This window comes from Schistocerca americana, chromosome 3 (assembly GCF_021461395.2).
Source record: "Schistocerca americana isolate TAMUIC-IGC-003095 chromosome 3, iqSchAmer2.1, whole genome shotgun sequence".
Classification (NCBI taxonomy): Eukaryota; Metazoa; Arthropoda; class Insecta; order Orthoptera; family Acrididae; genus Schistocerca; species Schistocerca americana.
In genome coordinates, this window is record NC_060121.1 from 317,392,346 (window position 1) to 317,417,815 (window position 25,470).

At 44.3% G+C, this 25,470-nt stretch overlaps 1 protein-coding gene across 1 annotated transcript in view; it reads left to right on the forward strand.

The window, feature by feature from the left end:
• Positions 1-25,470, forward strand: part of LOC124607368 (sodium- and chloride-dependent GABA transporter 1-like) — a 168,898-nt gene that overhangs the window by 19,750 nt on the left and 123,678 nt on the right. Inside the window, exon 2 of the mRNA XM_047139682.1 lies at positions 20,195-20,544. Coding sequence (XP_046995638.1) covers positions 20,205-20,544 — 340 coding nt within the window. The 5' untranslated portion in view covers positions 20,195-20,204. The remainder of the gene's footprint in view (positions 1-20,194; positions 20,545-25,470) is intronic.

The window sequence follows — 25,470 nt, forward strand, 5'->3', positions numbered from 1 at the left end:
GTCGGCCGTGCCTTGCAATTCTTTTTCTCCAGTGGGTCATTAGAAGCTATTTTACTCCATCAGAACAGAGAGAAGGCAATGTGCCAGCCACGCGACCGGCAGTTGCTGAAAGTCTGAAATCATCCAACGTGGTATGGCGTAAGCCAGTTGTAATGTCGTACTGCAAGGCGCACAGTTCCAGTACTTCGACAAAATCGTACAAAAGCTGTGTTAGGTGGATAACAGCACATACTTTGGTGATTAAGGAACGCAACTGCTGCACTTGCTTACTCTGTTATACCTCTCAACTCTCCATTTACGAAATCATATATTAAAAGAATTTTTTTAGTGTAATATGCCTAGCTTATGGCTGCACCAATACTTAGACTGATTTGTGCAGTTCATACTATAAAATTTGTAACTGCCCTCAACTCAGTCGCGCGGCTTACCTGCGCGATTAAATTCTGCCCTATGTACTTGTACGAGCCACTAGCGAAACGGCTACAGACAAGGAAGTACTGCTTTGTTCTTTCGTGCTCAAAACGCTAACGACGGGAAAAATACGAACATGCGACTGTAAGATGCCACGATGTCATAAATATAATAAATAATTTCTCCGATGACTTTATTAGCAGTCAGTGATGGTTCAAATGGCTCTGAGCACTATGAGACTTAAAACCTGACGTCATTAGTCCCCTAGAACTTAGAACTACTTAAACCTAACTAACCTAAGGTCAACACACACATCCATACCCGAGGCAGGATTCGAACCTGCGACCGTAGCGGTCGCGCGGTTCCAGACTGAAGCGCCTAGAACCGCTCGGCCACTGCAGCCCGCAGCAGTCAGTAAGCTGGTAGGAAAAACACCCTCTGTTCAGACGGGACAGCATTTCAAACATCGCCTGCCGTTGGCTAAGCCCCAACAAAAATGGGAATGGGTCTGTAAACTTACCGTCATGACTGCGGTTCACCAGGGCATCAGATTTCTTTTCCTACTCGCAGACTGAATTTTGGCCAGTCTTCCCACTCAGTCACATTTCACATTATTAGAGACAGATTTAAAAATACGAGAGACGTTCAATAAGTAATGCAACACATTGTTTTCTGAAAGCAGGTTGGTTTTAGGTAGGATTCCAGTACACCATATTATTCGCCACTCTTTTGGCTACAAAACCCTATTTTTCAATATAACCTATGTTCATTGCGGCGTCCTTACGTCACCTTACTGAGAGGGCCTCTATGCCCACATGCTGCCACTCTATTGGTCGAGTCGGCAGCTAATGAACTAGTGGACAACGTTGCTGTCTCTGGCTCACTGGGTTCCAGGTTCGATTGCCGGCCGGGGTAGCCGAGCGGTTCTAGGCGCTATAGTGTGGAACCGCGCGACCGCTACAGTCGCAGGTTCGAATCCTGCCTCGGACATGGGTGTGTGTGATGTCCTTAGGTTAGTTAGGTTTAAGTAGTTCTACGTTCTAGGGGACTGATGACCTCAGAAGTTAAGTCCCATAGTGCTCAGAGCCATTTGAACCAACCCAGGTTTGATTCCCGGCCGGGTCGGGGATCTTCTCCGCCCAGGGATTGGGTGTTTGTTTTGTCCTCATCACTTCATCACCATTCTGGATAAGTGGCGGGACTGGACTATGGAAAGATTGGGATCTTGTACGGGCGCTGATCACCACGCAGTTGGGCGCCCCACAGACCATACATCATCGTCATTATCTACTGGTCGACGCCGGAGCCAACGTCTTGCTGCGTCAGTGACCTCCTCATTATCCATGTTCTGCTTCTCGCGGAGTGCGTCCTCCACTGGGTCAACTACATGGAAGTTCAAAAATGGTTCAAATGGCTCTGACAAGGGAACCTCTCCATCGATCCCCCCAAAGATTTAGTTATAAGTTGGCACAGTGGATAGGCCTTGAAAAACTGAACACAGATCAATCGAGAAGACAAGAAAAAGTTGTGTGGAACTGTGAAAAAAATTAGCAAAATATACAAACTGAGTAGTCCATGCGCAAGATAGGCAACATCATGGAGAGTGTGAACACAGGAGCGCCGTGGTCCCATGGTAAGCCGGCACGGTAGCTCAGCGTGTTCGGTCAGAGGGCTAGCTGCCCTCTGTCATAAAAAAAAAACTGAGTGAATGGATCAATAACGAACTTCAACGGGCGTCAGAGGACGTCCGCCACGAACAATTGCAACAAACTATAACGAACAAAATGAGATTTTAAAAAAAAATGGTTAGCGTGAGCAGCTGCGGAAGGAGAGGTCCTTCGTTCAAGTCTTCCCTCGAGTGAAATATTTACTTTCTTTATTTTCACAAAGTTATGGTCTGTCCGTTCGTTCATTGACGTCTCTGTTCACTGTAATAAGTTTAATGTCTGTGTTTTGCGACCGCACCGCAAAACCGTGCGATTAGTAGATGAAAGGACGTGCCTCTCCAATGGGAACCGAAAACATTTGATCGCAAGGTCATAGGTCAACCGATTGCTCCACAGGACAACACGTCTGATATATTCTATACGACACTGGTGACGGCATGTGCGTCATAAGACAGGAATATGTAGTCGACCCACCGAACTTGTACACTTGGCGAATGGGTAAAAATATTCTTCTACCTTGCCCGATTTAGGTTTTCTTGTGGATGTGATAATCACTCCCAAAAAATTGATGAAAACATAAGAGTTTGTCACATAAACTGCAAAACAATGAATGCAACAGTTTCACAGTCGCACAGTTTTCCCTGTGCTCTGTCAAAACATGTTTTTTAACGTTTTCAAATTTTTCCGTGTGTAGACGTCAAATCCTGCATATGTCCAAGGAAATCTGAACATGTCCTGCAATTTTGGAAAGCGAAGTTGATTATGTGTGAGTGCCTGAACTTTGATAATTGTCTGAAAATAAAAAATCAAACTTTTCACTCAAGGGAAGACTTGAACCAAGGACCTCTCGTTCCTCAGCTGCTCACACTAACCACGGGACCACCGCGCTCCTGAGCACACATTATCCTTGATGTTGCCTATCTTGCACATGGACTACTCAGTTTGTATATTTTGCTTATTTTTTTCACAGTTCCACACAACTTCTTCCTGTTTTCTCGTTTGATCTGTGTTCAGTTTTTCAAGGCCTATCCACTGTGCCAACTTATAACTAAATCTGAGGGGGGTGCGATGGGGAGGTTCCCTAGTGAGCACTATGGGACTTAACTGCTGAGGTTATCAGTCCCCTAGAACTTAGAACTACTTAAATCTAACTAACCTAAGGACGGCACACACATACATGCCCGATGCAGGATTCGAACCTGCGACCGTAGCGGTCGCGCGGTTCCAGACTGTAGCGCCTAGAACCGCTCGGCCACCCAGGCCGGCACATGGAAGTCAGAAGGAGTGAGATCCGAGCTGTAGGTTGGATGAGAAAGAACAGTCCAATGAGGTTTGGAGAGCTCCTTTGGGTGCGCAGGATTGGGTCAATCCTTGCGTTATCATGAAGAAGGAGAGGTTTGTTTGCATTTTTGTGGTATCGAACACACTGAAGTCGTTTCTTTAATTTACTGAGTGTAATACAATACACGTAGTTGCACCATGAGCGAGGACATCAAACAGAATAACCTCTTCAGAGTTCCATAAGACCATTCCCATGACCTTACCGGCTGAGGGTGGGGCTTTGAACTTTTTCTTTGGTGGAGAGGTGGTGTGGCGTCACTCCACCGATTGCCGTTTTGTTTCCGGTTCGAAGTAATGAAGCCATATTTCACCGTCTTGGCGAAATCCGACAGAAAAATTGCGGGATCAGCGTAGTAACGCTCAAGCAATTCCGCACAGATGGTCGTTCGTTGCTCTTTTATGTTACTGTTAGGCGGTGAGAAACCCAGCGGGCCCCCAGCTGGAGTGTGTCAGTACTACCAACAGAGAAGCCCAGGTGTGCAGGGAGGTGTTTGACTGTTATCCTCGTTCACGCCGAATGACAGTGTCAGCACGTTCCAACAATGTAGGAGTCATCGCTGTGGGCGGTCGGCTGGCATGCGAGAAATCGGACAGGTTCGCGCGATCTTGTTGCGATGATGATAGACGCGTCGGCCAATGACCCGTCGTGCTTCTGTTCACTGTCAGGTCTCCGTATTCTGCAAGCGCCTATGAATACATGCGATGCTCTCTTTTTCCGCCAAAAGAAACTCAACTACAGCTCTCCGCTTGGAACGCATCTCCATTACAAAACCGAGGGAGGTGGCGCAGTGGTTAGCTCACTGGACTCGCATTCGGGAGGACGACGGTTCAATCCCGAGTATGGCCATCTTGATTTAGGTTTTCCGTGATTTCCCTAAAATCGCTTCACGCAAATGCCGAGATGGTTCCTTGGATAGGACACGGCCGACTTACTTCCCCATCCCTCCCTAATCCAGTGAGACCGATGACATCGCTGTTTGGTCTCTTCCCCCAAATCAGTCCAGTTCATTACAAACGTCATTTTGAAGGCTACGTATAGCGCTGCGACCTTTTGGAAGTATAGTGGCTGAAGCGGGAATGTTCCACGATGTCACACAACAAATCCGCATATTTTCGACGAATTCGTCAGAGAGAAAAAAAGTGTTGCATTACGTATTACCGCCCCTCGTGTACCACAGGAAAGATGCACTACTAACACTGGTCAGGCGTTTTGAACCTAGATTGGAATAAAAAAACAGATATACTGAGGCCTTGAAACATACAGGCAGTTAGTGTTAGATTTAGTAATAACAGCACTGAAAATCTGGCAAAGTGTGCGTAAATAATCACACGTAAACACAACAATAATTCCGGCCTTCCCTGTCCGAATAATTGAATAACAGAAACTTGAAGGTAGCTTCTTCAAATCTAAGAGGTGGTAGAAATTTGCAGCATCAGTATTTGGCCCAGAGGGGATGAAGAGGTGGCAGCGTAAAGCTCCTGAGCACCACACTCAACGTTTCCTGTTCACTATTGTCACGGGAGACGAAACATCGCGTCATCATTTTGAACCTGAGAACAAGTGTCAGAGGCAACAATGGAAGCACACGGATTCACCTCCAGCGGAAAAATCCAAAGCCGTGTACGCCAGATCCGGGAAAGTGGTGATGACCTTTTCTTTGACTTCAAGGGCCTGCTACTCGTTGATTTTCTGAAATACGGCTCCACAATTAACGCGCAGCGGTCCTTGGACACTTTGCAGAAGTTGGAGCTCGCCATCAGGTCCAAGCGCCCAGAGATGCGGAGGGACGGCACCATCCTATTGCAGAATAATGGGCGCCCGCCTTTCGCCAAGATAGTTTCGACTACGCTGGAGAAGTTTGCTGCGAAGCCCTTATACATCCACCATGCGGTCCCGATCTCAGCCCATGAGACTTCCATATTTTTGGAGTACTAAAGAAAGACATTCGTGGCCGTCGATTTACTTCGGACGAAGAGGTGTACGCTTGGGCACAATCATGGTTCTGTAGGCAAGCGCAAACATTTTTCGGTGGACTCACTGACCGTCTTGTCTCACACTGGGATAAATATGTTACCAGATATAGCGCTTAATTTGAAATAATAAATTATTCTTCCATCTGTCTCGTACTCATTTTAGTGCCACTTATTACAACTTTTCACTATCAGTGTTTAGGCTCTCCTCCCTCGTCGCTGTATACGCCAGTTCGCAAAAACAAACGCTAGGAAGCGACGCACAGGGAAGATGGAATTTTTAAAATTAGCGCGAGGCGGGACCGCACGGCACAATATAGCATTACGAGCTGTCTTTTGGGAAAAGGTCAAAAATCTAAAATATTTACAGTCAAGTATTATTAATAAGGCTTTAATTTTGTAGTCACGAGCCATTTTTTGCGAAACTACATCTGGACATTACGTTTAACATATCTTCTCTGCAAGAGTGTGACTGCTCTATTTGACATTATTTCGTCTGGTGCGCTCTACAACGACTCGAGATTCAGCTCTCACGTTTGTTTCTCCTCTTATGAAGGTAAAAAAAGTGACTTAATTGATTACGTGGTTTGCACATTATTTTTAGCAGTTTTTACTTGATAATGGCAAATGAGGTTGGCATTAGTCAGTTGTAAAGTAATGACAAACAAAGAATGTAGCCTTTGAAGGAGATACGCAAAGTTTTTCAAATTTTTTACATTTTTAGATCTTATTGTTGTGGTCCTTGAGTCTTGATCCGCAAATTACAGCGGCGCTCTACTTCAGTAATGAAAATTTCTTCATTGAAATCATTTTTACCTCATTAAAGAAACAATGTGTTAATAGGACAAAGGACACGCTCGTGATTTAACACTGAAAAGTGCTGAACAAACGCAGCGCAGCTTGTTGTTTACACAACCGGGCTTAGGAATAACGCAGTGTGTTCAAAAGGTCGAAAGAGGCTAAATCGCTGCGTCGCCTCGAATGGCGTTTGCGCAGCTGATGACGCATTGTGATTGGCAGATGTCAGTGAGGGGAGTAGTGGGGGCGTTGCCCGCTATCACACAACAGACCGCGTGCTCGCACGATCAATATAAATCACTCCGTGTTTGGCCCTCCCCTCTCCTTCCCCAGTCCCTCACATCCCCTCCACCCAGTGTAGCCAGCTTCCCCTGGCAAGCCTCCGCACGTACCGGTAAAACAACAAACACAGCGAACACATGGAGTCCCAAAATGAGCTGCAATTGACTGAAGCCAGGACGGCTGAAACGTCAATCAAAGTTGTTTTAATCGAAGTGTAGTGCTGCACGCACTCAACTACAACGTGTAAATCAGTGACCCTGAAACAGCTTGCGTCACCTGTACACATCGGACATATGCATTTTGCATAGAAGGGAGGACTCGAACCTCCGGCGGGAGGGGCTGCGCAGTCCATGACTTGGCGCCTCAAATCGCGCGGACACTCCGCGCGGCCTCCGAGTCGTCATTTAAGTACAGTAGTTGATGGCCGGAGTCCCTACCTGGGTAAGTTCGGTCGCCGATTTGCATGTCTTTTCAGTTGACGCCACATTGGACGAATTGCGTGTCGACGATAAGGAACTGATGATGAGGTCAACACAACGCCCAGTCCCCGAGCGGAGAAAATCTCCGACCCGGTGGGAATCGAACTGCATGGCAGTCAAAAGCGCTGACCACTCAGGCAAAGGTGTCGACGTCATTTAAGCAATGAGCTTCGCTGAAGGGAATTGGTATGTCAAGGGGAAGCTATATGGTAAAAAGATCTTACCGCTGTTGTTCACAGACTGTGGTAGCAATTTATGATCATCTGTTCGGGTTGAATAATAAAAGAAGGTACAAATTTGCATCCACATACGTGAATGGTACGTATGCGACAGCAACCGTTACCAATACGTTCAAAAACGCGGCCCATAAAGACGGGAATTTCCCGAGGCTCATACCTTGGGTACTACTGGTGATAGAAATGTAGGGTGAAGTGTTCTGGATAGTCCTTGGGCTAGGGACCATGAGTACACACAACAAAAGGATCGTCTTATTGTAACTATCCTACTGTGCAGGGTCCAGCTTTGGCAAATGGAGCAAATCGGCTGCTTTTTTTTTAATTAGATGTAGTCTACGATCCGCCTTAATGGACTTATGGGGCACCATTTAGCTCATGGGCGGCTCCTGAGAAAACCCCAAAAAAGCGTTTTTCGCCATTTTTTTGCCTTCAGCAGAGGATATCCGCAAAACTAATAGCAGCAAATTGCTCAAAATTTTGATGATACATTCTCTAGGCATTTATCCAGAAGTGCCATCTTCTCATTTCCAAAAGTCTTTATTCGTTATCGAGAAACATCCCAAAAATATGGCTTTTGGGTACAAAAACAGTGCCGCAAATTCTAAGGCAAGTATGCACAGAAAATGGCTCAAAGTTTTACCATAAATTACTAAGATCCCGATCTCGAAGATATTTGAAAATTTCTTGATATCTTTATCCGTCTCCGAGATACAGAAGTTCTAAGTTACCATACTTGTAGACGTAAAATACGCACGTAAATTCCAGTGTGAGCGAAAACGTAGTTTAGAAGTGACGTAGCATTGAGGAATACGCCGTAAAGTGTCTCCATTATCATCAGAAATGTTCTGGGAACCACATGTTGTAGTACTGAAGCACATGCAAAATTTTTGTGCACGTAAAACACAATCTGAGGTTTAAAAATAGTTTTGCGTTATTTCAATTTCCTGTAAGTAAACTATCAAACTTTTACTGATGCCCTGCTGTAGCACGGAAAACAAGGGAATCTGCGGAAAAATGCTCCTATAACAGCACAAAAAAGCGAATATGCCCCTGTTTAATAGACTCTCACTGAAAGCTGGGGTACCAGCTGCTTCATTCTACTTCCTCATCTCATTTAAAACTTTCTCAAAAATTTTGGCATGCCCAAACATATTTGTGCCTTTTTATGTCCAGAGAGAGTCAGCGGCAGTGGGAACGAGACAGAACAGTAAGAAATATTGGAAGATAGTAGACAATGTTTGTGGTATAGAAAGACCGAAGGAGACAATGATAGTGTGAGAAAGAGAACGGCAGAGTGGCAGTGGAACATACTTGACAGTGACAGAACAGTGCTAAGAGAAGAGTGAAGGAGACGGTGCCAGTTGGTGACGAATAAAGAGAAGGAGGAAGTGTATGACAATGACAACGAGGGAAAGAGAGACAGTGACATTGAGAAGAGACAGCAGCGGTGGGAACGAGTGAATGAGATAGTAAGAGAGAGCAAGAGAAAAACAGTGACAGTGAAAGAAGACAGTAGTAGTAGTATGACAATGCGTTGGGCTGCGTGAGTGACTGAGAGTGGACAAGTGGCAGTGGATGGGTACGAGCGGCTTACAGCGATGGAGTGGTGGGTGTCAGCGAGTTACAGTTAGGGGAACTCGTGGGAGTTGAGTTGCATATTGCAAAGAGGGCGAATAGTTTCGCATTCCAAATTTTTGGGAACATTTTTAAAGGTGCTGAGGAAGGCAAAATGAGGCAACATTTTATACAGGAGCATATTCGCCTTTATTGTGCTCCGATACGAGCATTTTTGCGCGGCTACACAATTCCTCAGACATCATACCGAAGATCTTTCAGTTTAACACTTGCAATTATACTTGAGCTGTGCGAAGAAGCTCAGCCTTGCATTGCGTGATACTTATAACTTCAAGAGCGGTCTTCTTTGTGATGCATGACGTTTTTCCTTTAATGCAGTTCACAATTGAAATCTGTTGTGCATAAATGCGGCAGTCCAGCTCTGTCTAAGCAGGTCGATAACGAATCGCATAGCTCTGCTTCGAGCATTTTCTGTCTCACTTGCTTCTTCCGTTGATCTTAGCCTGGCATCTGCTTGCTCGACCACTGGACCTACGAATTTATTTCATCTGAAGCGACTGCGAAACACTTCACTATCGTGTCTGACTCTTATGACTTAACCGCATTTCTTACATTTATTTACATTGTATCCTCTTCCAACATTTCACCAATTTCTAATAATATGCAAACCTACCTGCCATTTTGCAACAATTTTCTACCTATTTCATCTCTCCGTGTTTCATGTGAGCAGACAGCTATTTTCATAGTAACACCGCTGACACACGTTTCTCAGGTATGCTTGACACGTACACCTTTGAGATCAGTACCGACAGTCTGTGTCGAGTGGACGTATACAATAAATCGCAAATGTCGACAAGGAACGAAGTGGTTAGTGAAATCACAAAACGCCTGCAGATCCCAAACTGTCTCTCACATAAAACATGTAGCACCTTTCACCTTATTTCAGGTCTACACATACTCCACACGTCGTTGGCAGAATCTAACAAAATGCCACTCCTTGCCCGTCTTAGTTCCGTGCTAATTAAAAAAAAAAAATAACCTCTTGGCATTGTCGTCAACAATTGTGAAAGTAGTATAATACTATGTGTTCTGTGTATTAACATTGTAACATATCATCAACACATTCGGATTTTTACATACAGGGCGTTAAAAAAAAGTAATCCATATTTTGAGAGGTGGCAGTGTGGATCAAAACAGGAAAAAATATCGCGTAAACATAGTCTCTAAAATGCATATCTAAAGAGCTACACATTTATTGTGCTGCAGACTTACGTAATGCAGTAAACAAATGAGTAAACAAATTATTCTGTTACTGTAAAACAGCAGAGTTCCTAATGTGATCTGCTTGCTATTACGTACGACCTGCACTTGTGAGGCATAGCTAAAGATGATGCTCAATATGGTGTCCATTAATAGCAAGACATGCTTCTATCGGACGTCGTAGGGAATCCGCACTCTCTGAAAACTCCAAGTTGGTCACGGATGCACTGGCAGGCATTGATGAAGCGTTGCTGTGGTGTTTGTAGATCATTAATAGGACCTGCATATACCAAGGATTTCAAGTGTCCTCAAGACCAAAACTGCAAGGGTTTATGTCGGGCGAACAAGCTGGCCAGCGTACTGGACCTCCCTACCACTTCATTGCCCACTGAATGTCTGTATGAGTCGAAACTTCCTGGCAGATTAAAGCTGTGTTCAGAACCGAGACTCGAACTCGGGACCTTTGCCTTTTGCGGGAAAGTGCTCTACCATCTGAGCTACCCAAGCACGACTCACGCCCCGTCCTCAGAGATTTACTTCCGCCAGTATCTCGTCTCCTACTTTCCAAACTTCACAGAAGCTCTCCTGCGAACCTTGCAGAACTAGCACTCCTGGAAGAAAGGATATTGCGGAGACATGGCTTAGCCACAGCCTGGGGGATGTTTCCAGAATGAGATTTTCACTCTGCAGCGGAGTGTGCGCTGATATGAAACTTCCTGACAGATTAAAACTGTGTGCCGGACCGCGACTCGAACTCGGGACCTTTGCCTTTCGTGGGCAAGTAGGAGACGAGGTACTGTCGGAAGTAAAGCTATGAACTCGGGACCTTTGCCTTTCGCAGGCAAGTAGGAGACGAGGTACTGTCGGAAGTAACGCTGTGAGGACGGGGCGTGAGTTGTGCTTGGGTAACTCAGTTGGTAGAGCACTTGCCCACGACAGGTTAAGGTCCCGAGTTCGAGTCTCGGTCCGACACACAGTTTTAATCTGCCAGGAAGTTTCATACCAACGGACACTCCGCTGCAGAGTGAAAATCTCATTCTGGCGTGTATCAGTCGTTTTCGGAAATTTTCGGGAAAACGAGCTGGTGTCCCATCATGCATGTACCACACATCTCCAGCCGTTGTCGAGATGGTTCCTCCTCTAGCAGGACAGGCAAGTCGTTTGAAAGTAACTGAAGGTACCTTGCACCAGTCAACTTGTTTGCTGGATGTGAGGTCCTATTAGTCTACTGTCAATGCTTTCGTACATTAATTGAAAATCGCCACTAACGCCTTGCTTCTTCAACTCCGTATGTAACTGCATCAGTTTCACATGTTGGTTACGAAAGTTGACAATCCCATTTCGCGTGAAACCAGCCTTGTCTGTGAACAGTACCTTTATGGAGGAAAGTGAATCGTCATCATATGTTTGCAACAGCCATTGGTAGAACTGCGTTCTAGCCCGCTTACCTTGTGGTCGAAGCACTGGGGCACGCTGTGCATGATATGTATATAGTAACAGTTCATGCAGGATCGCTCAGTCTAGAGGATGACTAACCCCAATAAATGCTGACATTTTCTTGCACTACCTCCAGGATCTTCTTCCACTCGTGACAGTACCCGTTCTTCCACAAGAGGAGTACGAATGGTATGAGGTCTGCCACAATCCGCCGATTTTGGAACTATGGAGCCAGAGTCTCCTAGTCGTTGGAAAAGACGGCTGAATAGTTATGTAGATGGTATCCTACGTTCTGGATATTTTTCAGCATACAGGGCACCGACTCGACTGTTGCTTCCATTGGCCAGAACTTAAGAGAGATCATGTCTGCCATTTCCGTATAAAACAATAGGCTTCCACTATGTTGGTAAGTGCAAACATAAGACTACAATTAAAATAGTTTCAAGAATTTATCAAAACATAGACTGATTCCATTAAAACTAATGTACGCGCTGCAATTAACCAGGTCTGTGAATGCGGTTTACATAAAGAACACTAACAGTTGTTTACTGTTATATGCATGAACAATAACAGAGGAACTTGTCCTCATTTGTTTACTGCATTCTGTAGGTCGTTCGTAACAGCAAAGAGCCTGCGGTAGAAGAGATGTGTTTCAAAGTAGCGAAGGTGAGCTAGTGGTCATATTCTTTGAAATATACATTTTAGAGCAGATATTTACTGGGCATTTTTGCCTTCTTTTAATCGTGCCACAGCCTCTCAAAATATTGAATGCTTTTTTTAACATCCTGTATATGAAAATATAAAAAGAGGTATTTATACTTGTAACCCGTAACCATTTATAGTTAAACATCGTTTTGATGCCTTGCAACTTGTGACACTTTGAATGATGAGCGACTGCAATTGTTATTCATACCAGCCTATTTGCTACACATTTGGGACGACAAGGAAAAAATAATAGAGGAAAAATGTTGCAGAGTATAGTCAAAACCGGACGCCTATTTGCTATTATTAGTTATTCATTCTCTAAATACGGGTGTGAATAAAGACCTACTTGCTGGTACACATCACAGAATGTGATGCAGACCTCCACTGACTGGAAATTTACGCAATTGGCTACGATCTACTCCAGGGAACAAACTCGTGTTGGCACGCAGCGCGAGCGCACACAGATCGGGTGTTCCGTGGGCGCTATTCGAAATTGGGAAACTCTTTTTTATTGTAATTCTGCGAATCAGTATAAGCAAAAAGAAATAAGAAACAATGTTTTATTTTCAGGTTATTTAAATTTTTGAAGGAATGTAATAGGAAGCACATAGCAAATATATTTCAATTAGTGATAGTATAGAATTCTCGAACCTACAGTAAAGATGTTTCTTGCTTTAGATACGTTTAATCACAACTCACTTTACATGTCATCTATACCGTTGTTCATGCATTTTTCACGACGCGGAACTGATGTTTGTAGTCCCTTGTCCCGAATTTATAAGGGGCAGTCAAATAAAATGACACAGATGGAAAAAAATTACGTAAAGTGTTTATTATTACAAAAGTAATCGCCATATCTGTTAATATATGTATCCCATTGTGAGACTGTGAGTGCCTTCATGGAAAAATTTTTCGATTACCTACGGAACCAGGTGTTCACCTCTTTGTTCGAAGCAAATCGACGCCCATGAACGTCTTTCTTCAGGACTCAAAAAATGTGGAAATAGCATGGGAAGAGATCGGGAGGGTAATGGAGGATGTATTAGGGCTTCCCAGTGAAGCTTCTGCAACGTAATGCCCCCCCCCCCCCCCCAAATGTCGCCGAGGTTTTTTAGAATAAGCTGCAGAAATTCCGCTGGGAAGCCCTTACACGTCTTCCATAGTCCCGAAGTCTCCCCATGCGATTTCCATATTTTTGGAGCCCTGAAAAAAGGCATTCGTGGTCGTCGATGTGCTTTGCACGAAAAGGTGCACACCTGGGTACGATCATCGTTTCATAGGCAACTACAGACATTTTTTCCATGAAGGCACTGACCGTTTTGTTTCGTAAGTCTCAAAGGAATAAATGTATTAACACATATGGCGATTACTTTTGACATAATAAACACTTTACTTAGTACTTAGATCTGTATCGTTTTCAGTTGACTATCCCTTATAAAATCCTACCGTTGCAGGCTCCTGGAGCAGGTTCTGACCTCGAACAATATGATATAACTGGAAAAAATGAAGATCCTTACAAAGAATCTGCGTGTATTTGGGAAAAACCTACTCGTCTGAAACACAACTCAATTTAGCTACAGCCGATATCTTCCAAGTAGCAGAAATAGGATAATTGATTCTTCAGTTTCCCAAAGGCGTCTGGCATTCTAACACGTTTTCGACTTATGTTAGAGATAAAATCCTAAGGATTATATGACCATATATTCCCTCGTATTGTTGATAAGAAGTGCAAATCGAAGACGAATAACACTGTTGTATCGTTTAAATTAGTCACCGCTAATCCCAATTCTGGAAGTCCTTGAAGCGATAACACAGTATGGTCGCGTAATAGAAGAGCTTTTTTGCAGTGCTGAATCGCAGTATACCATGTGCTATTCCGATAGACACCAACGGTACCAAAGAATACCTGAAGGGCGACAATGAAAACTATGTGTATAGCCTGCAGTGGGGTTTAGCCCCGTGGTACCACTCTTCGAGAAAAATCTTTGTTGATGTTGTTGGGCAACGACTCGAAAGAACATTATAAGATTATAAGGATGTCATGGAAACTTATCTAGTGTGTGCTGCAAAAATATCGAAGAAAATTAGACTTAACGTCCTTTTGACGTGGATGTCGTTCGTGACAGAGCTGGCAAAGGATCGAGAAAAGAATCTGAAGTGACATTTAGACGTCAGAAACCACGGAAAACCTAAAGCTACATGTCCATTCTACCGTAATATGTGTCCAGTGTCTTTTCCGCGGTGCCTCCTTGCGCGTTGTAAATATAAAACAGGAACATCATACATTTCAACAAGAAAGAGAAGTCTTTTCAAGTGTTTGGGTTGTAGCGGAATTATTGGCGAATACATAAATAAACCGGCAAATAGTTTATCGACGTCTCCTCTGACCACTGATTTGAATCGAACTGTACATTTACGAAACGTATTCGGAAATCAAGATTGCGCCATACATTGGAGGACTACACCCATACTTATCATTTCCTCGCGCTCATCTTCACTAGAACAGACTGTATTCACAATCTGGGAAAGATAGTGACACTGTTTGGAAGGAAATAAAGACTTTACAATAAGGTGACAAATCAGTCTAGCGGGATTTACTAGCCTACAAATAATCCTATCCTTTTCGTTCTCTCCCTCTCTCTGTTTTTGTTTTCGAAGTAGTGTTTGGTGTCGTGTTTTAATAATGAGATAGTGCCTCCAAGACATGTCATTGTCATAAAAAGAAATCTCAAACAGATGTCCGACATCTCTTTATGAGATGGACCTGATAAAAAATTGGAGTTAAACATGAACTGTTAACACATTTGATCACATTTATAAACGGGCGCTTTCGTTGACTTTTGTTTCATATCGAACGCCACACATGTCACTTGTTCCTCAGTGATTCTTGGTCGGTGGCGGATTGCAAGCCATGGCGAGATATAACTTGATCGTACACGCAGCTTTGACCTGTGACAATTGATCAAGACGCCAACCACCAAAATACGCTCTTCTGCAGAATCTTGTGCTGTGGTCGAAGTTATATTCTTGTCCTTACTTTCGCGTGGAATGGAAGTGATTTAGACTCTTGTCTTGTGTATTCGAGATGGGGGCATTCAACGTACTACTACAAAGGATTTTGTGACATTGCGGCTAGCGTCGTATATTCATTGTTGGAATTTACATATATTTTAAAACTATGCAAAATCGCGCTCATCTCTCTCGCTCCCTGCATTTTTCATTCGAACTGCTCTGGGGAACTGGATGAATTTGTAGCCATTTGATTCCACCAGAGCACGTAGTAGACAGTACTCGATTCTAGTTCAAACATCTATGGATTCAAGTGACACATAATCATTCTCTTTCATTAATAAAATCACGATCTGCAACTTTGTACTATTATTTTGGGTTACCTTTCTATGGCGATGTAAAGATTGATTGTTACAACTGTTTATCGGGCGCGCTACAATCGCCTATGAACGGTAGCTCATTCTGTAGTCTCTCTCTTTGATCAGGTTTACTGGATTTTTGGCATTTGTGAATTTATTACTTTGCATACCTGCCTTTGTCTATGATTCCCACCGGGCGTCCCTCACCGTAGCATGCGCATACTTAAAATTTCTTCATGAAAACGTACTCTGTTCACTTACATTGCATTCTGCTTAGGACTGACTACATGTAATTACGCAATACAGTCATTATTACCTTCCGTAAGTTTTTCCACAAAATACCTGATGCAGTACTACGAGACATGCGGTCCTAGAAATGGCGCCACTCGAACTCACTTCCTCTACTACACCAGTTGATACTTTAAGAGGTTTTTCAAGCGGTATACAACGGCAAGCACATTTGTCCTGCAGAAGTCGAGTCTGCAAAGCATTGTCTAATATACGATGAAAATTCGTTGTTCTGAAGAAAATTCATTGTTCTGTCTTTGTAATCAGTATTAAAATCCAAATTATTCAAAATCACTTGAAGCAAATCCCCTCAGTTGCTCTTGCGAGAGTTTTATCGTATCCGATGTACTTCTGTTTCAGACAGATAGCGTTATCAAGGGTCTTGTCCTATATATTGGACTAAATTTCATGGCGAAACCAGGTTCCTCATTATTCATTAACATACTGATTTCAATTAACAACAAGGCGCAGACTTTCAACGTAGAGCATCACATCTTCTTGTGTGAACAAGTACGTTCTTTTCCGGCTGGTAGTTTAGTGTATGCATGCAGCTGCTTATAGAAAATCGTCGATACTGAAACGTTATATGTCAACATTATTCGGAATGAATTTTCACTCTGCAGGGGAGTGTGCGCTGGTCTGGGCGAGTTCTAGGTTGTGCTTGTCGGTTGTGCAGAAAGTCAGCAATAATACATCTATATCTACATATACCGGGCGGTTATAATTAAACTCACCCATTTAACACGTTATAACGCGGAAAGTAATTACCGTACGAGTACCAACTTGGTAGCATTAATGTCAAGGACATGGGAAAGAGAAATAATGCATTACCAATTCAGTAGAAACACTTTAAAACTGCTGCTACGATACATCATACCATTACATACCAGTACCATTAATGCCACAAAAGGGGCTCAATATGGCGCTCATCAGTCTTCAGAACGAAGCATGCACAGGAGAACGAAGCATACCCGTACATATGCTGCGCTCCAGATCAGCACATGTGTGAATGCTCCCCTTGTGAATTCTGTCCTACAGGTAGCCCCACGACCAGAAATCACAGGGAGGGAGATCAGGTGACCGTGCCGGCCAAGCATTTGGAAACGATCGGCTGATAATTCGATGCTTTGGGGCTCCATCTTGCATGAAAACTGTTGAGTGCAATGCGTCTCTCTCCTGTAGGGCGGGTACGACATGCTGGCGTAGGATATCGTTGGCCTGTCACACTGCACGTCTTTGGTCCTAGAGCGCCAACCTGTTAAAAAGTGATTGGACAATGATGAATGTAGCGGTGAAGCCACACCTTACGGTGACACGCTTATCATGTAAAGGAATTTCATGCATAGTGACTGGAGGTGAAGATCCCCACACTCGGAAATTCTGCGTGTTCATCTCATCCGTCAGAGAAAATGAGCTTCGTCTGTCCATACGATGGTCCAGGGTGTAGCGTTGCTCTTGGGGGGCGAAAAGCAAAATAATTGTTATTTTATATCTTTTGAAAAACGTCGAAAAAGTGAATATTTTGGTGGGCCACTTAGCAACAGCATCAGAGATTGATTACACTATTATAATAACATACGTTGAGCACTAAATACCTGGTTGGATTATTTTGAATAAGAGCAGCAGATTGATTTATTTGAGATCGTTCGGAAGAAACATTATCATTTCTGTGCATTTTAATAGTCGCGATGTAGTCATACCCAGAACAACACCAAGGGACCAGAAGATTTATAGAGTTTAAAAGAAATGCAACACTACACAATTACAAAAAAAAGAGCTGATTCAGAAATAATAGGAAAACGATAATGTTCCTTCTGCCTCATGCTGCGTTCGGCCCATCAGCGTGATCGTAATTTCTGGTGATGAACTAACACAAAATAATTAACATTCAAGTAAATGAGGAGATGGAAATCATCAAGGTTAATTGGCTAAAATAAGCACACTTATCTTTAACACACGTTTTTTAATGCTACGTACCTTTTCACATTAAATAACAATAGATGACCATTGTGGTTAAATACTTTATACATAACAGCCAAAATGTCCTCTTGATGCTGTCTGTTCGTAATCAGTTACAAGAAACTTACAAGAAACTACATGTATTGTGATTGGAAAAATAACAGTTAGCATATTTACTGAATATTTTTACATAAAATATAAAATACCGTCCGCCTTTCATGGAATACAAAGAGTAAAAGGTGAGGTGCCCAATGCCTCATTTGTCTTGAAACAACATAATTCTTTTTTATATCATTAATCGATACATGTACATAGAGATTTACAGACACCGCGCAAGAACGGCAAAGATAAAGAATAATACATTCTGTCGCTGCTGTGCGATGGTTCATTTCTTTTACTTTAGAATTGTTTGATAACTTTAGGCCATCAGGCGTTTACTATTGAGCGTACATTAATGTTTGTGAGGCGAAAATTACTACTATTACAAAGACCAGCCCTCGTCAACTTCAGTTCTTGCGAGAAGGTGAAAAGTGAAGTCAACACGTCGTTGAGCATCCTGTGGTACAAGCTGCTGTACGATATGGATCTTGTATGGATACCTCTTGGGAATGGTTCAAATGTGTGTGAATTCGTAAGAGACCAAACTATTGAGGTCATCGGTCCCTACACTTACACGCTACTTAAACGAACTTAAACTAACGTATGCTAAGAACAAGACACACACCCGTGCCCGAGGGAGGACTCGAACCTCCGGTGAGAGGGCCGTACAATCCGTGGCATGGCGCCTCAAACCGCGCGGTCACTCAGCGCGGCGCCAATGGTTGGAACTACCTTCCGTACAGTGGACTACGGGATGTTGCACAGTCGTTGACACAGCACGTGCACGGGATGACGATCAGGAATTGCGCGCAGCGTTGTCTGCCATAGCAAGAGCAATTTCATCAACCACTTGTTGTGGTGCAACCGGTCGTCGGCTCTTCCTGGAGTAGCCGGCCAGTGTGGCCGAGCGGTTCTAGGCGCTTCAGTCTGGAACCGAGCGACCGCTACAGTCGCAGGTTCGAATCCTGCGTCGGGCATGGATGTGTGTGATGTCTTTAGGTTAGTTAGGTTTAAGTAGTTCTAAGTTCTAGGGGACTGATGACCTCAGACGTTAAGTCCCATAGTGCTCAGAGCCATTTGAACCATTTTCTTCCTGAAGTGACGCCCAGTTCTCCAGTTGATTCGAACTTCTTCATCATACTGCGCACAGCAGGTGGAGAAGGAGGACCCTTGCGTAATCCTTTCAGCCGGCAATATTCTCGAAATGCGGCTGCAGCATTGCTGTTGTTTTGGTAATAGATGATGACGATGAGGTCCCATACTCCGAGGAGGATAGGGGGCGATGCGGGAGACACGCACCGCTGACTAGCCAAGGTCCTAGCGGAGGTGGTTCGGTACTAGAGCTTCACCAATAATGCCCTGCTACTTTTGTCCAAGCACATGTTGACACGTCAACAAGTGCACTGCGGCTGGTCAAGTTGTGAGACGGTGAATCACGATGACTGAGCACGGACCCTGGTGGCCATAGTTGGAACTGGACAGTGACGCTGTGACACATGGAGATCTTGCATCCCATACTCTGGACATTAATGCTACCAAGTTTGGTGCTCATACGGTAATTAATTTCCGTGTTATAACGTGCTAAATAGGGAAAGATTAATTATAACCACCAGGTACATCTATACTCCGCAAGCCTCCTGGCGGTGTGTAGTAGAGGGGGCTCTGTGTATCACAGTCAAAAATGGTTCAAATGGCTCTGAGCACTATGGGACTTAACTACTGAGGTCATCAGTCCCCTAGAACTTAGAACTACTTAAACCTAACTAACCTAAGGACATCACACACATCCATGCCCGAGGCAGGATTCGAACCTGCGACCGTAGCGGTCACGCGGTTCCAAACTGACGCGCTTAGAACCGCACGGCCACACCGGCCGGCTATCACAGTCACATTCCCGTTTTGTCTGTTCCAGTTGCGAATGGTTCGCGGGAAGAACAATTGCCGATAAGCCTCCGTGTGGACTCTAATCTCTGTTTTTATCTTCGTGACGTTTTCGCGAAATATACGTAGAAGGAACCAGTATATTGGTCTATTCTTCTAGGAACATACAGCCTCGTAACTTTGACAATAAGCTATAGCATGGTGCAGAACGCCTGTCTTGCAGCATCTGCCACTGGAGTTGGATAAACATCTCCGTGACTCCTTGATTCGAGATTCGAGTTCCAGTCCGATTCGGCATTTTAGTCTGGCAGGAATTTGACGTCCATATCATGTTATGTATGTTGTACCAGATCACGACTAGAAAAATATTGGCTCGCCCGGCATTGCTAATGTTTGAAAGTCGGTGCGATTTTACATCACTTTTAATTCTGTCGCAGGAAACGAGCCATGTCAGAGAGGATGTACTACTGGGGCGCCGAGCGGAGCGCGGACCCCGACGAGACGTTCATCGAGTTCTCGGCCAAGGGCGACTCTGGAGGCGGCGCAGGCGACGGCGGCAAGGGGGCGGCTGACGGGGCTGCGGACGCCGTGGTGTCCGCCCCCGCGGTGCTGCCCCCGCCGCCGACGCCTGCGCCGCCTGTGGGGGCGGAGCCGGCTGGCCGCGAGGACGACGCCGACCGCGGCGGCTGGGGGCACAAGCTGGACTTCCTCTTCTCCTGCATCAGTGTCTCCGTGGGACTCGGCAACGTCTGGAGGTTCCCCTACCTCTGCTACAAGAATGGTGGCGGTGAGTACCCTACATCCATCGCAATTCTCTGCGTTTCACAGTCCATCTTGAGGTCAGATTTGCTACGCGACACTTGCTATGATAAGAATGGCACTGTGATAACTAACTCTCCTGGTGAAGCTACTGGCGGTTGTCCAACCCAGCGCAACAGCGCTATTGGATTTCACTTACTAGGGATTGGAGACTGTCGAAAATGAAATTATTAGTTGCGGAGCACAATAAAAGAAAGGAAGATTGGAGTTTTACGTCCCATCGACGACAAGGTCATTGGAACACTAGCGCCGGTTTGAGGAAAGATGGTAAACGAAATTGTCCGTGACCTTTCAAAAGAACAATCCCGGCATTCACTCTGAGCGATTCAGTAAACTCATGAAAAATCTGAAACTGCACGTCCCGCCAGAGATTTGAAACACCGTCCTATCGAATACGAGTCACTGTCTTATCATTGTGCCTCTCAGGTCAGTCTCACGAGGAGAAAATGCAAGTGTCATAAGGCGATTTTCCAGAAACTGCGCTCAGTGAAAAGGGGTCAAAATAAGAGAACACATGTGTCGGCTTGTCCGTAGATATTCGCTCGTGCCTGAGAAAACGGATGTCAAACTTTTCGATGTATTTTATGTGCCTTTTAGCGAGTGTTCAGTTTAACAAAGAGGTGACACAGTGGCTAGTGTCGCAGCTTCACAGTTTTGCGCCCCTTTTTCCAAAACCAATTATTATTATATGTATTTATTTTTTATTTTCTACCCAAGAATATTACTACACGGATGTTTTAGAATGGATATTGAAATAATGTTGCCCTAATTCATCTATTAATTTTATATCTGGAGAATGAGTTAAAATAATTAAACAAAATAAACGAATGGAAAAATTGTTTGAAATTTTTTCGGTGATATTCCTGTAGAGTATCTTGATTCATAATCAGTTGCAAGCACCAGTTTTCGGAAAATGGATCCTTTATGTGTGGTTTGCCTGTAAAGTATTGTCGACAGGTCAAGTCTTCAGTAATGTTAACGACGTTGCCTTCCCGAGTAAGGTTCACACGCAAAAATGTCGTTGTGGGAAACCTGCTTTCGTGTGATCCTCTTGGTGTTCGGTTATCTACAGTATGTGATCAAAAGCATCCGGACACCTGGCTGAAAATGACTTACAAGTTCGTGGCGCCTTCCATCGGTAATGCTGGAATTCAATATGGTCTTGGCCCACCCTTAGGCTTGATGATAGCGTCCACTCTCGCAGGCATACGTCGAATCAGGTGCTGGAAGGTTTCTTGGGGAATGGCAGACCATTCTTCACGGAGTGCTGCACTGAGGAGAGGTACTGATATTGGTCGGTGGGGCCTGGCACGAAGTCGACCTTCCAAAACATCAAAAAAGTGTTATATAGGATTCAGGATTCTGTGCAGGCCAGTCCATTACAGGGATGTTATTGTCGTGTAACCACTCCGACACAGGCCGTGCATTATCAACAGCTGCTCGATCGTGTTGAAAGGTGCAATCGCCATCCCCGAATTGCTCTCCAACAGTGGGAAGCAAGAGGGTACTTAAAACATCAATGTAGCCCTGTGCTGTGATAGTGTCCCGGACAAAAACAAGGGGTGCAAGCCTCCTCCATGAAAAACAGGACCACACCATAACAGCACCGCCTTCGAATTTTACTGTTGGCACCACACACGCTGGCAGATGACGTTCACCGGGCATTCGCCTTACACACGCCCTGCCATCGGATCACCACATTGTGTATCGTGATTCGTCACTCCACACAACGTTTTCCCACTGTTCAATCGTCCAATTTTTATGCTCCTTACACCAAGCGAGGCGTCGTTTGGCATTTACCGGGGTGATGTGTGGCTTATCAGCAGCCGCTCGACCATGAAATCCAAGTTTTCTCACCTTCCGCCTAACTGACATAATACTTGCAGTGGATCCTGATGCAGTTTAGAATTCCTGTGTGATGGGCTGGATACATGTCTGCGTATTACACATTATTACTCTCCTCTACTGTCGGCAGTCTCTGTAAGACGAGATCGGACTGTACACTTTTGTGCTGTACGTGTCCCTTCACGTTTCCACTTCACTATCACATCGGAAACAGTGGAACTACTGATGTTCAGGAGTAAGGAAATCTGACGTACAGACGGATGCCACAACTGACACCCAGCCACCTGACCACGTTCGAAGTCCGTGAGTTCCGCGGAGCGCCCCATTCTGCTCTCTCACGATGTCTAATGACTACTGAGGTCGCTGATATGGAGCACCTGGCAGTAGGTGGCAGCACAATGTACTTAAAATGAGAAACTATGTTTTGGGGGATGTCAGGATACTTTTGATCACATAGTGTATATTTCGAATGTTTCTACGATCAGTATCACCAAGGGAATGGGCCAAATCTTCCTGAAGAATAAATATGAAAATAAACTATAAGAATTGAGAACTGATATAAGAATGAAATGCAGAGTGAAAAGTATTTAAACCGACAAACTCTGGGAGGTTGTAGGGGACATCAAAACAAATATTTTTCCCTAATGTCATTTTTTCCTAAGAGGAGTATTTACCCCGGCAGAGGAAGATTTCTCTGGCGGCAAATTAATTAAACCAACAAACACTGTTCCATTTTTTATGACCAAGAGGCAGCACATTAACACAACCCAATTTCAATTACAGTAGATTTTCGAAAATACCTCCACTGACACGTAAACAAAGGTTACACCATCGGATCATGTTCTGTCTGACACGGGCAAAAACCCCAGGAGTATCCTGTATTGTTCCTGCTGCTGCTACTGTCCGGGCAATCAGATCCTCTTCTGATGCAACAGGAGATGCGTAAACAATGTTGCGCATCTGTCCCCACATAAAAACGTCCAGAGGGGACATATCTGGGGATCGAGCAGGCCATGGTACAGAACCACCTCTGCCAGTCCACGTTTCTGGGAACCTTCGGTCCAGGAATCGATGCACACGACGACTGAATGTGCCGGTGCCCCATCATTTTGGAACCACATGCGTTGTCTTGTATGGAGCGGGATGTCTTCTAGCAATTCACGCAATGGTCTGGCTAGAAAATTGTAATAGTGCCTGCCGTTTAATGGTCTAGGTAGCAGATAGTGCCCAATTAAACAGTCCCCAACAACACTGACCCACACGTAAACGAAGGACCGCACTTGATTAGCGCTAGTAACTGTGGCATGTGGGTTATCCTCACTCCAAACATGCGAATTGTGCACGTTGAATACTCCATCACGCTCGAACGTTGCTTCATCAGTAAACAACACAGAGGATGGAAATGTAGGAAGCATTTCACACTGTTCCAGGTACCACTGCGAAAACTGTGCTCTGGGTGGATAATCAACTGGTTCCAAGTTGTGGACATGCTGTAAGTGAAATGGATGTAACAATTGTTATCGAAGGACTATTCTTACATTCGTCTGATTCGTCCCCATGTTACGTGCAGTTGCACGAGTGCCGATTGAAGGATCCCGCTCCACATGCTGCAAGACAGCTTCCTCAAATTGCAGCGTTCTTACCGTGCGACGGCGTCCCTGTCCAGGTAATCTGCTAAATGACCCGGTCTCACGCAGACGTTGGTACACAGCAGCAAAAGTCGTATGATACCGGATACGGCGATTAGGATATTGTTGTTGATAAACCCGCTGTGCAGCTCGTCCGTTGTGGTGCACTACGCAGTACGCAACAACCGTATCAGTGTACTCACTCCAGGTGTATCACTCCATTAGTAAACAGAGACAATACACTACTACACTGGTGGACAGCAGTTGCCTACAACTTAAGAGCGTAATACGGCCTCCACCGGTTTAAATAATCCTCATAGGAAAAAATGACATTAGGGTTCAAATGGCTCTGAGCACTATGCGACTTAACTTCTGAGGTCATCAGTCGCCTAGAACTTAGAACTAATTAAACCTAACTAACCTAAGGACATCACACACATCCATGCCCGAGGCAGGATTCGAACCTGCGACCGTATGACATTAGGGAAATATATTTGTTTTGATGTCTCCTACAACCTCCCCGAGTTTGTCGGTTTAAATACTTTTCACCCTGTATAAGAACACGAGAATTTAAAAAGCTTGTAAACCCAGAGAATACCATAAACACATATATTATGTAATAAATGTATGACACTTATTGTGAAACCCAATTGTAGTTTTACAGTTAATATAGCGCCCGTGTATTCTCTAACTTAATAAAAAGCATTCGTGTGGTAACCTAAAACGACATAAGTAGATAAATGAAAAATAAAATAAATAAAAACTGTAATCAGGTTTCGAACACGGGACTGAAAAAAAAGTGAGAAAACTCTATGCTAGCCACTGTGGCCAGCCAGGCTGCATTTATCGTACGCTAAAAGACCTCTTAATTACGTTGAAAATTTCGACGGTCGTTTTCTAAGAAACGGTCGGGCATCTACGGATAAACTGAGAGATGTGTTCGCTTATATTACTCTTCCACTAAGCGAAGTTTCTGGGAAACTGGGTTCTGGCACTTGTCATGTTCTCCTCGTAATTACGATCGGGTAGGGGCAGTTTGTCGATTTAGGGTTCAGTACCCCAGCGACAGTTATGTCGTTACAGACAGAGCAAAATATCGAATTTAACAGGGGTGAAAAAGGAAATCGACCATTCTTTGCTCATAGGAACCATCTCCGCAGTTCGCCGTAAGTCATTTAGGAGAGTAACAAAAAAAGAAAGTCTGGATGACCAGATGGGGATTTGAATCCTCATCCTCTCAAACTCGTGTCCTCGTCCGCTTGATGCAGGTTAAAATGCCGCCACTGTTACCTGTGCGATGGAAATGGCACAATGTTAAATGTCATAACCAGTCGAAACTACAGTAACAGCTGAACAACTTCGAAGTTGACGTCTCGAAGAAGTGTGATGGGCAAATCAATATATAGCCAGGAACAGGTCTG